Below are 12,684 nucleotides of genomic sequence, written 5' to 3' on the forward strand. Positions count from 1 at the left end.
CAAAAAATGCTAAACCCAGTGCCTTACACAATTTCTGAAATACAGACAAATTCTCCATAAGAAGATTCCTGGAAAGATATGGTATGAAAGTAATACAAAGGTGAAGTATCCATGTGGAAAACCATAAAGTTCTTAGGATAAAAATTGCTAATATCAGTCTAACTAGAAAGCAAGAAAAAACCTACCACAGCAGAAAGTCTCCTACTCTTCTCAGGAAAGAAGGAAAAAAAAAAAGAAACAACCAACCAAAAAACACTACACCTCTCCCCCCATCACTTAAAGCCTAGATGGTTTTGAACATTAGTCAGGTTAAGCATGGTTAAAAGTGCACACACAACCTGAGTGATGCTTGGACATGCCATTTCTCAGCCTACCAAATGGGAAATTGTGACCTAACTATTTTCAGTCACTAATTACTAAGCCTACAAATTCTCAGCAAGAGCTGGAATGAATAGTTTTTAGCTCATGCACTCACATAAGCAATGAAATCTGTCTTCTAACACAGAACATACTTTGCCAAACCAAACAGCTGAAATATTGTTCTTCTGTATTGAGCATCTGTATCTCATTTGTGTTGAAAACCTGAGAGAAGAAGTACTTCACATGCACTTACGGATTAGCACTATCATTCTCCTCATTGTTGAGGCATTTATAGTTTATTTTCATATGCCCTGACACTGTATTAAAAACCATACTTGAAAGATACCCAAGCAGAAAAAAGCAGTCTGTTCAGTCCATATCTTCAGTATGCAGCTGTTTATCACCATGTTATTACACACCTTAATAAAACCTACAGTTGCAGTGATTACTTATACTTCTCTGATAAAAAAAAAATCAAAATATTGGCTCAGAGTATTATAACTTACTGTGGATATTTAACGAAAAATATCACTAATGACTACTTCTGAAGAACAGAGATGTGGGCAGCAAAGGAAAAACAATGACGAACAGATCTCCAAGTTATAAACTTTTGCTAGAAAATAGTGCAGAAGAAAACAACACACAATTTAGGAAAGAAAGTAAAGCCCAAGACTTCAGTGTTGTGGTTGCATTTATTAAAAAAAAAGTCTGAAACTAGCCTGGAGAAATATTTACAATTATGACAAAACAGTCACTACAACAATCTGAAAAGCAAAACACCATTGAGGAGGGAACAAGCAGGACAATAAAACCATCTGGTTTGAATTCTGAACCAAATATTTTTACAGACCAGCTTGACAGTAAAATTTTTATACTAAGGCCAAAGATAAAACTTAGAGTCTTAGTTATTCTACTTCATTGTACTTTCCACTTGAATTATTCCACTTTTAAAAACATTAGGCTTCTCACATGGACCTCTTGAATATAATGCTGATGGACTTCAGGTCAGAAGAACTAAAGCTAAACCTCATCTGATCCCCTGCCCAATACAGACCCTATATCCTGGGATTTGGGTATCGATACCTAGTACTGTGTTCATGTAGTAGACAGACATTTGTAATTGACATTAATCTTTATTAAAGTTAGTTCTGACTTTGTATTTAGGTTTATTCACCTTAAGGAAAAGTTGCTGTAAATCTTCAGAACACAGCATTTCCAGCATACGTGGCATACTATGTTAGTGTACCATACACACAACATCATGATTGCATTACATGGCCTTAACTAAAAAACCAAATGTTAATTAGTGGCCAACTTCAATACATTCCGAAGTTTCATCTCACAGCTACATTTTGCAGCAATGTGAGCAATTCCATCACAGCTCAGAGCTTTCAGAACTTTCTTGCTTATATGCATGCCAATAAAACCAGGTACATCTACAAAGTAGCATGAAGATGCAGCTTCATTTTTATCTAGTATCAAAAATTCCTATTCAACTCCTGTTTGAGATGAATACTTAGCAAATACATGAGCAACACATGTCAACAAAATGGAACCACTATTTCCAAATCAAGCAAGTGTCATCTAATGAAAGCCTCTGTATTACCCATAAATACCAAAAAAGGGACAGAACAGGATCAAGTCCCCACAAAATTAACTAAAATTTTGCTTTACTAGAAGTGGTTAACAATTAATAGATGCATGACTCATTCCAAGTGTTATTTCATTGGTAAGTTCCAAAACTGCAGAAATTCCACAGTAGCCTCATATCATTCCTAACACTGTCTACATCTTTAAGTGTCTAAAGGTAGCTATCTGACCTCTACTGAGATGACAAGATATCCATCCAACATCAGAAGGAACTCTGCAAAACTCAACCTTCACACAAAAAAGCTGTGGCAGTACAGTATAATGCTTTCTAAGTCAGATATTGGAAAGGGCTAATAATAAAAATTCTGTCATGCTTGAACCAAAGGTCATGTGCATTACAACTCTGCTAGTTAATATCTAAAAAATTCAAGTAATGGAATACAATCTTTTGCTTCCAATAAAGAACCTCATCCAGAAGAGAGCCCTTTCTACAGCTGATCTGTTTACCTGGGTCCAGTTACTGCTGGATACATTAATAGAGATAGCCAACACACATGCAACCTGATCACAGGAACTTTACACATTTTTCAGTTTCTACCATTTCTAAACTCCAATTTCTCATGCAAAACTGTTTGGTTTAGTCATTTGAGCATGAACTGGTAGATGCACAGAAAACAAGATCAGAAGCCCCATCTTCTGTAATTATATTAATTCTATCTGCAGGAAAACATAGCAAAAACTAAAGCCATCCAAAGCATGGAACAGCTCTACAACACAGGCAATTGAGTCATGACATAGACCATATGCAACATCAGCATAGTAGGAAAAAGTAATATATTGCTAGCAGCTGACATGACCATTGGCTGAATAACAGAGAACTGAATTTTAGTAATTGCAGGCAGACATGCTAAGCCTGTATGTACAAATACACACAGACTGAAGAGATGAACAGGTTTCCCTGTGTCACATGAAACACAAGACTAATCCAAACTCACAAAGCCCTATTTTGCCTGCCTGTAGAGACGTACTGCAAACCTCAAAACACAGAAAACAGTATCAGCTGTTACTTCAATATTGCTATGCAATGTACAGAAGGAAAAATGCATCACACTACATGCAGTTTTATCTGTATCTCAAGAACTCAAAGTAAATAAACCTTAAATTACAGCAAGCTGTAAAACAGAGTAGCAACTTAAAGGGCACATCTTTTACAGTTAATATAGAACTGGAGAGAAGATTTGACTTTTCAGGCCAGCTCAAGTTGCACAAAACATCACTGTGTTATATACAGCATTATGGCGACTCTTTAAACAGTTACAAACAGCAATCCAGAAACAGCACACATCTGACACAAATGAGGCACAGGACAGTACAAAGGGGGTATTTCCAAAATATCACTAGACATCTGAACAACTTCAACTAACCCATGACTCATCAATTCACTAGCTACTTTTGGAGTCTGAATAGTTAAACAAGGATAACTACTGTAAGACATCTTCCATTTTTTGTTATACATCCACCACATACACTTAACTTCAGAATGTTCAGATGCTGTTTCTCTGTATTTTGATGAATTGCAAATCCTATTCGAATGCACATACTATCTTACAGCAAGTGAGTCATTCACCACTTCCTGGCATAATAATAAAGAAATGAAACTACTAAGTTGTATCTGCAGAAGTGAAATATGTACAAGTTTGTATAGCATCCTGCTTAGTGGAAGATTAGTAAAGGCCATATCCATTACGAAACACATTTTAGCAGTTACACAAACAAGAATGTACTTCTTAGTTTAGTCCCTAAAGACTGAAGGATAAAATGAAGTTATAATTACTGATTTAAGTCATATTTGAAAAACAGGAACTGAAAGTTGCTGACTAGAAAAGAGGAGGTGGTATTAATATCAGTCTTTTAGTTATCCAGTGTGCATCTGTTAATTATTTGTTTCAGAAAGTTATCATAACCAATCACAGACATTTAAAAATATTTATATAAAATTATAAAACAATCCTTTCAGCAGGAGGTTGGACCAGACTACTTCTAAAAATCACATCCAACCAATATCCCTTGATCTTATGAAAATCCAAACTGTTTATTCTGTAATTCACCTGCAACAATAATTTCTTAATTCTCTCCAAAAAATTCTATACCTACACACATATAACATGTATTTATACTACACATGTATGTCTTTAAAAAACCTCCCAAAAGGTGAAGAAAAGTAGTAAGAAATATTGGCTATAAAGCAATTAGATGCTAAAGAGTTAAAACATTTTCTCCCATTACTATTAGTCATGGGTAAGTCTAAAGAAGAAAGCCACCACTAAAGATACACGTTACAAAACTTGTAATATAAGCTATAAATTTAGGGGAAAAAAAACCAACAAAACACACACAAGAAAAACCAGTAAAGAAGGACAGTATGAAGGAATTTAATTGATCATGAACAGATAAATGCAAAGAAATCACTGCCTTGGTGCTAGACAAGACTACATAAATTTAAGTAGTGCTAAAGAAAAGTAAGTCATACTTTTGTTCTGCTTTCAAAACATTCATTTCTTACAGTCATAAAGGAAATACTTCCTTTTCTCTTGGTAGGAATAAACAATATACAGCAAGTGTTATTAACTATATCATGTCATCAGATCTGGAGAACTTGATTCCACATTGTTTCTTAGAGACATTCTACAACCCATAGAGAAGTACTACTTGGGTACTTGCCACTTATTAAAAATACTAACAACTTCAAAATGACCAGGTAAAATTTTAAACTGGAAATTGATGAGGCCAGCAAGAATGACAGCAAGCCTTTCCTGCTTAAGCTGCTATAGATCTGCATTTTAAGATTGCTTTGAAATGTGTTAAGGTTCGTCTGCCTCACTATTTCACTCTTCAAAAGTGCAATCAAAATATTTCACAATATACAGCATCTGTCTTACATTAATTCTTCCAGATTACTGACAAGTAGTAAGTACATATACAGTCTGACATGTTCTGAAAGGTAAGGTATGTTAATCCTCCTTTGCACATAAAGAGAGAATCTTAACAGCTTTAAGCAGTAATAACACAAAACAAAAAGAAATCAATTTTTGTGCTAAGGAAAGCATAGAGTCAAAATGGCAAATACATAAAGGAGACCTTTCATTAGTCAAATTACTCTCAGTAGACATGAACAGCTGTCACTTTAACAAGGCCTTAGGAATAATGTGCATTAAGTATTGAGCTTGTAGAGTTAGTACTAGAAGAGCAACCTTGACTCTTTTATTAGAGCTACTGCAGAATCTGTTACTAGGAATAATCGAGAAAGCAAAAAAAAAAAATATCTGCATACATTGGTACAGTGAAGGCGTAAAAACAGGTCTGAACTAAATTGTAAACCAGTCAAATTTGATCAATAATCAATACACAGCTGAACTTCAGTGTGGCACACTTTTTTCCCTCCCCAGAAATTAACTGTACTGATTTTTATAGTGTTTATGTTAATACTGGGGGACACACCACAAAAAAACCTCCATAAAAAACGCCCAAAAAAAACCAAAAGAAAACCCGACTATTGGTCATACATCTTACCTCACTGTGGGCTGGAAGCCTTTCTTTTTAAAACAAATCATTATTTTGTTTAGGCAGTCTATATAATAGGAACGGTCAAATTTGCTATAGTTTGTTAAAAATACCTGTCTTGATCTAAAATACAATTTTACGAAGAGTTTGTCCACCTAGATGTAAAGATCCAGATTATCTGGTAGGTACTGGCCTCTGAAAGTCCAGAAGTCAGACTGAGGTAATTAACAACCTCATACTGTTCTGAAAATGTATTTTAAGGACATTTATCTACCTTGACACAAAAAGTCTTCCAATTAAGGCAGTCAATATAACCAAGAAAAGAAACAAACATTGTAACAAGCAATAAAAAAAAAACTATTATGAGCTCCAAACTTTGTTTTAAATGCCACTACTAATCTATTAATAACAGCTACTACAGGTAAACTCATTATTCACATTACACCAAGCAAAACAATAGTTAGGGAAAGTAAGAGGAAACTACATTCCTCTCCAGCACTGTAAGGTTATTGTGTTCACATAATGAAGACAAAAAAACCTGAAGTAAACAACACTGTCTAGCCAGCAATGGCAAGGCTAAGCAAAAATAAAATCCCTAGGAGAATTCAGCTTAGTAACCAGACCATTGTAAGAATTCACAATTAAAGGCAACATGGTAAGGGTTTGGGATTGGCTTTATTTCTTGATAGCACCTCGAGCCATGCCAGAGAGGCTGCAATAGTTTCTAATACCCAACACAATGGAGCAGGTTTGATTTGACCACAAATAACAGTTTTAAGATACAGCTCTAATTAATGAAGACTGCTGGTAACAAACCCCTAACACCTCTACTTAGAGATTTTGAAAAAGCTGTTTGAATTCAACATCCATTTCTGTAGATCTTCCAAGAGATTATGAAGGAAATGCTTTTTCAGTTTTACTGGGCAAGAGTGAAGAAACAGGAGGATGCTTAAAGTATAGTTTTAACTTAAGTCATAGATACCAGGCTCATTAACAAAATATGACAAGGTTCTTCTGGTAGGTCATTTACTTACCTCCACTTGCTGACTCTTGCTCTTCCCCTTCAGGAAATGTAGCCTGGCTTGGTAAGCTATTCCTAGAACGAGTGACTGACTCTAAGTGTGAAGCCCTTCCCAACAGAGATAGCTCATCTAGCACCTCTCCTTCTTTGGCTTCCAAATCAGATTTTGAAGTGGTTAACTGTTTTATGTTACCTGGTGCCATTAAACTATTTGGGTCATTTAAACAAGCTACAGTACCACTGTCCAGGCTTAACACTCTGGCACGATTCTTGGCACTGTTTGTGCTAGAAGTCCGTCGTGTAGATCTTTTTTTGCTAATTCCTTCAGAGCTTACGTGGGTTTTGTGAGCATTTTCAGAGTCTGTGCCCCCACGTTCTTTAGAAACGTATTTGGTCTTTAAAGCACTGTATTTTCCCTCAGGAGACTGGCATGAATGGGAGGTGGTGCTGGAAGAGCTATCACTGCTGAACTGGTGAGCTGACTGCATGCTTGATGTCCTGCTCAAGTCACTTTGATCACTGGAGTCCTCATCATGACAAAACACAGCACTGTGAGGTTTAGTACCAGATACACCTCGGAAGGAAACATATTCCCTGTGCCGACTTGAATCAAAACTACTAGCCCGCTTTTTTCCTGTCCTTCTCCGGCTGGACTTGTGGGTAGAGGCTGTTCGATGTATTAAACTAGAAGATTTTGGTCGAACATCTCCTTCTTTTTGTTTTCCACTAGTTTCTTTAGAAGCTCTTGAATCTACTAACACAGCTAGTTTCTCACTCTGCTCCTCTCTCTGTTCAGCAGCCTTCCCAAGCGGCCTGTCAGCTTGTGTAGTTAATTCATTGGCATGTGGGTTCTTATTGGCCTCTTCTGAAGCAGAGGCACCAAGACCTTTCTGGCTGAGCATCTCATCAGATGCATTAGAACCCTTTACCTCTTGAACACCACCCAGAGGGCTCACTTCCACAGCAGTCCTTTCGCTACTAGTCCTTTTGTCAGTAGTAGAACTACTGTCATCCTCTGAGTCGACACCACAGTCTTTTTTCTTACCATCCTTTTTCTCTTCTCTAGGAGACTCCTCCTCGTGCTCTGATAATACACTTTCTATATGTGTTGAGCTAGTATGTTCACTTTTATAGCTACTGATGGTACTGTTGGTGTCACGATCAGTCCCACTGCAGTAGCTTTCTGTTGAACCACTGCTTCTAGTACTCAGGCTTCTCAGACTGTCCATACTTTTGTCTGCTTTCAAGGATTTGCTCTTCCCACTCTTAGTCAATGGTTGAGGGCTGCTACTTTTCAGAATGTCATCTAATTGAAAAACTCCTGAAATGCAAGAGTTCTCACCCAAAGACTCTCGGGATCCAGAAGGGGGCTTGGAAGCTTCTAACTCACTGACAGGATCTAGTCCTCGTTTTTGCTGATAGAGGGGGAAGTCATTTAGTGAAGCATCTGGAAAAGCAACAGCAGAGCTAGAAGTCCTTGGTACACCTCGTGGTCTATGATCCTTCCTATAGGAGTGAGAATGCAGAGTTACAAGCGAAGCTACTTCTGTGTCACATGCACTGTTTTTAGACTGGTCCACAAGCTGGTTGTTCGAGAGGCACACTTTGTCACTGTTGTCCCTTGGCAAATCCTGTCCAGAGGACAATGAAGGTTGGATGGAGACAAACGAGTCATTCGACACCAGACGAAAAAGCTTCCGATCAGTCGCCAAATCTGTTGAAGTACATATTTAAAAATATTAATGAAAAACACTCACGTAAGTTATACAACTTGCTTTAAAACTGTTTATATCAGACAAAGTAAATTAACTGAAAAATCCAATTGCAAGTACTGTGAATGCATCACATTACCATTTAAAAATATTTTATAACATCTGAGCAAACATGACAGGCTTTTTTTAATAATGAAACAAACCATCAATACCAGCTTACCCCAGCAGCTAATAAGACAATGCAATTCTGACAAGTCCTCAACCTCCTCTATTGCTTACGTGTCTCAGACTTAATATTTTCACGTAGCCCAAAGTTTCTTATAAAAGACTACCTTGCCCATTGTTTTGGTTCCTACACGGAGTAAACAAACTAAGATTACTAATAAAAACAGAGTAAACCCCACTAACTCTGAAGTCACCAAAACCACAACAAAAGTCACCTTTTCCTACCAGATACCAAGTAAGCTCACAGTTAGCAAGGATGCAGTCACTGTCACAGGTCTTTTTGTACAATATTGAAACTCCCTATGAAGTCACTGAGTTTCACTACCCCTAAAAAAACCAAAAAACCACAGTAGTTTTTGCTGTTAAAGCAAACCATGACGATTCACTGTTAGCTTTTGATTAGAACAATCGTTCCTCTTACCCATCAAAAGCAGTCTCCTGTAGAAGTGTCCACCTGCAGGCAGTACTAAAAGTCAGGCTACTTTCCCTTTTGGTACTAATCACTAAAAATAGAAGATCTGGAGGCCAAGTTCAGTTTCTACAGTTGCTAAATTTCTGTAGAGTGTATGTGAACACATGCAACTTAAGAGACTTCACAGTTACATTACTCAGCTGAAAGTAGCAGAACCCTGCTGGCCTATTACAATAGCATGGCCACCTGTGATGGTCTATTTCAAACACACTTTCTGCACTGAAACACACATTAATGACAATCATCCATCTAATGGCCCTAATCACCCACTAGTGATAAGACTGGAAAAATGAAAGGTGATATTCTCAGAGTTAACTTCCTCCTAATCACCAGGTACTTGAAAAATCAGAAAACAAAAGATTTCCCTTTGGTTTTATGATCTTTTAGTCAGAGCAGGTCTTTTTCTGGTAATGAAGTGAAATGAAAAATTGTCAAGTTTTGTTTCAGAACACAAGCAAACAGTTTCCTTAAATATTAGGGGAAAAAAAAGAAATAAATCACCAAGCTCTAATAACTTGCACCTTGGAAGCAGTCTATAGCTCTAAGAACATACAGCTCTGTATGGGGTTATTTACTTTATAGAAAAGCTATTTCCATTTGTCTGTACTTGTAAGCAAAACAAATTACAACCCCAGGCCACCTGTAGTCTGAGATACTGTCTAAAGAAATTAAGTTAGCTATCTTTCAGCAGTAAGGTTACAGTAAATATTTATTACCTGCTGGAAGATGCCAGAACAAGAAACACACAGTCAAAGAATAAAGTTATAAGCAATCAAATTATGCTTCTCAGAAGCTTGAGTAATTAAGAAAGGAAACAGGGAACTTCAAGATAGACTCTAAGAAAGGGTATCAACAAACTGCATTAATTTATTTAGCATATTAAGCAAAAGATCTTTGGTAACAAAATACCATGTTTAAATATGGAGAAGAAGAAATGTTACCTTGTTCTTCACTCCCTTCTTTACATAGGCTAGAACTCTGGCCAAGACTCAAACTGATATCATCAGAGGTCTTGGCAGTGTCAGTATCACCTGTGAATTTTAATAAACGAGAGTACTAGTACTCAAAGTATTAACACATTCATCTACATTCTCACTTGTCATGAAAGACTGCTGCTTGTATTTCTTCATTTATAGGTAAGTAACAATAATTACATAATTACAATAACACAAGATTTCTTTTAGATACAAGTACTGTCTACTCTATTTCTTTTATCTTCCACAGACCTTAATGGAAATAACGATTTTTTTTTCCCCCTTAGAAGTGTATCTATTGGAACATTTACTTTTGCATGGTTGCCCATTAAAAAAAAAAAAGAGGGGTAGACTAAGAAAATGCTTGTAATGGTCAGAAAAGCAAGGGGAAAAAAAAAAGGTGACAAAAATTCATATTCAAATTTTTTTTTTTGCCTTATTAGTGGCTGGATAAATTCACAAGAAATTATTCATAATATGCAAAATTGTTATCTTTTCATTTTAGAGGAGTTCACAAGGGCTGGAAAACACTTTAGCTAGATGCCAAGCAACCAGGAATAATCGAGTCATTGATATACAATACCCGAATGGTAACTGGTTGCGCTGAACTCAAAATAATAGAGAAAAGTCTACCCCAACCAACCCTTTGGCTCCACATTTTATAGGCAAAGGGAAAACCTGTCATTACATGGGAAAAGGAACAAGAGCCCCAGAATATCCTCTCCTCATGTTTTGGTCATATAATTTCCATGTCCAAAGAAGACTTCCTCCAACTAGTAAATGCTGTATTTTGCTCAAAAAAGAAAAAAAAATCAAGATGAGTATGGTAGACAGTATTTGGAAACAACATAATAAACAACAGCGATTTGAAGTGCTTCTGCAAGATAATTTAAATAGCTAAAAATCTCACCTTTGATGGTTGCTGCTGTTCCCAGACGAGATAACCCAGATCCAACCTAAAAGCAGAGATTTATGTAAAAAGCTGTACACTTTCAGGAAATAAACAACTCTTATTCCCTATTACTGCAACACATGTATTGCCAATACAGCTAGGAGAAGTTTTTAAAGGCACAAGAGCATCCAGCAGCACAGTGCTGTAAAATTCTGACTATGTGTCCACTGCAAGCAGAGATGACAAGTCATGTAATTAAGCATCCAACTATATCACACCACTATTCCATTCAAAAACCAATGTTTCTGGAAACTTTACTATGCTGATTTTAAAAACAGTTTCTAACCTAGGATTTCTCCTTACTTAATGTGGCAACAAAGTACAAGTGCAGTGTTATACTAGCAACTGCTATTGTAAAGCTGAACGTTTAATGCAGTGATCCTGGTTGTCTAAAATGCTTAAAGAAAACACAATCTTACTATAAAACTTATCTGTTCAACACAGTGAACACCAAGCTAAATCCAAAAACTGCTCCCATGTGAAAAAACCCGTATTTTTCCAGTTAATTTCACATTCAATGGCAAACCAGCAGGCACGGTACCTCTTCATACAAAAAAATTTCACCATTTAGGTTTGCAGTCTACCTTTCTACATATATCTTATAATCCACAGGAAATTACTCTACAGAGATGGTAAAGAGAACTTAGTCTTTCCTTCAATAATATTTTCAATACAACCTCTCTTAACTATAGATAGCATACAAAAGTGCATGTGTCAGATAATTAAATTACTCAGAAATAAGATAAAGAGCACTCAAAGGCAAAATCTGAACTCATAAATACATAAAAATTTGGGATGCTGTTTTCCAAAAATTCCTAGTTCAAGTTACTCTGAGGAAAAGAGCATAATTCTACTAATTCTTTTCTGTAAGCACAGCAATTTTGGTAACCTGAAGATGTGTGCAGATTCTATTCAGCCATACCACAGAAGAACAATGGCTCTGTTACGGGTAATGCGAAAAAGCAGCTAAGAGCTTGTTTAATACATTTTCTTCACTACATTGTCACACATACTTTTAGTTACTCATTTTGTCATGTTTCAACATTTTTTCCCTTCAGTAATATGCTTTGCTGAATTCTGTCACTGAATACAAATGCATCATCATAGGAAAGCTATTTAACACAAAAAACTGAACAGAAATCAGATGCTTACTGTTCACATTCCCTTTTCATGCTACACATTCAATCACAGGGGACCAGTGGATACTAATTTTATTAGGACAAATACATTCTAAACACGATACTTTCTGTCCCAGTAGCTTGAACTTCTTCACATGCTTTAATATTAAAACTGCCATAAGTATGTTTGGAACAGGTTTTTCCCAAAGACAAGTCAAAGAACTAGTCTGGGCATCATGCTTCCATCTTCCCACATAGACCATCGCTTCCTATTCCTTTGGCATTTGCTGGTGTTCTCTCTTAAAGGAAGGAAAATCTCCTAAGAGTATCTATGCTGCATAACTGAGCATGATTCAGATAAAACACCAACATTAGCATACCACTGCACTTTGTTATCTACTGCTTGCTCAGAGAGCTAATTAGAAGAACATGATATTGTAATACCACACCAAGGACTTCCACGTCATTCAAAGACGGGTTCTGTGTCTTTACTATGATGCTGCATTGCTCATTGTCAACATAACTGTACAGCCTGGCCAGACCATCTACTTGTCCTCATGAAGGGTTGATGAAAAAGTAGCCACAACTAGCTAAACATCACAACCCAGACAGAAGGAACAGCACATCCAATGCTATGGAATTTGAACACAAACCTAGTAGACATAATATGGAAACAGAGCAACTTTCCCAGTGAAATTC

At 36.6% G+C, this 12,684-nt stretch overlaps 1 protein-coding gene across 7 annotated transcripts in view; it reads right to left on the bottom strand.

Moving 5' to 3' along the window:
* PCNX1 (pecanex 1) overlaps positions 1–12,684 on the bottom strand; it is a 90,477-nt gene that overhangs the window by 62,599 nt on the left and 15,194 nt on the right. For 5 of the 7 annotated variants that reach the window (XM_082283678.1, XM_082283675.1, XM_082283677.1 and 2 more), the window contains exons 4-6: positions 10,826–10,871; positions 9,883–9,972; positions 6,546–8,246 (exon numbers count right to left, since the gene is read on the bottom strand). In XM_082283678.1, the coding sequence (XP_082139804.1) occupies positions 6,546–8,246; positions 9,883–9,972; positions 10,826–10,871 (1,837 nt within the window). The remainder of the gene's footprint in view (positions 1–6,545; positions 8,247–9,882; positions 9,973–10,825; positions 10,872–12,684) is intronic. The other 2 variants (XM_082283680.1, XM_082283676.1) reach the window with 2 other exon arrangements.

Source organism: Coloeus monedula (genome assembly GCF_965178545.1).
Source record: "Coloeus monedula genome assembly, chromosome: 6".
Taxonomy (NCBI): domain Eukaryota; kingdom Metazoa; phylum Chordata; class Aves; order Passeriformes; family Corvidae; genus Coloeus; species Coloeus monedula.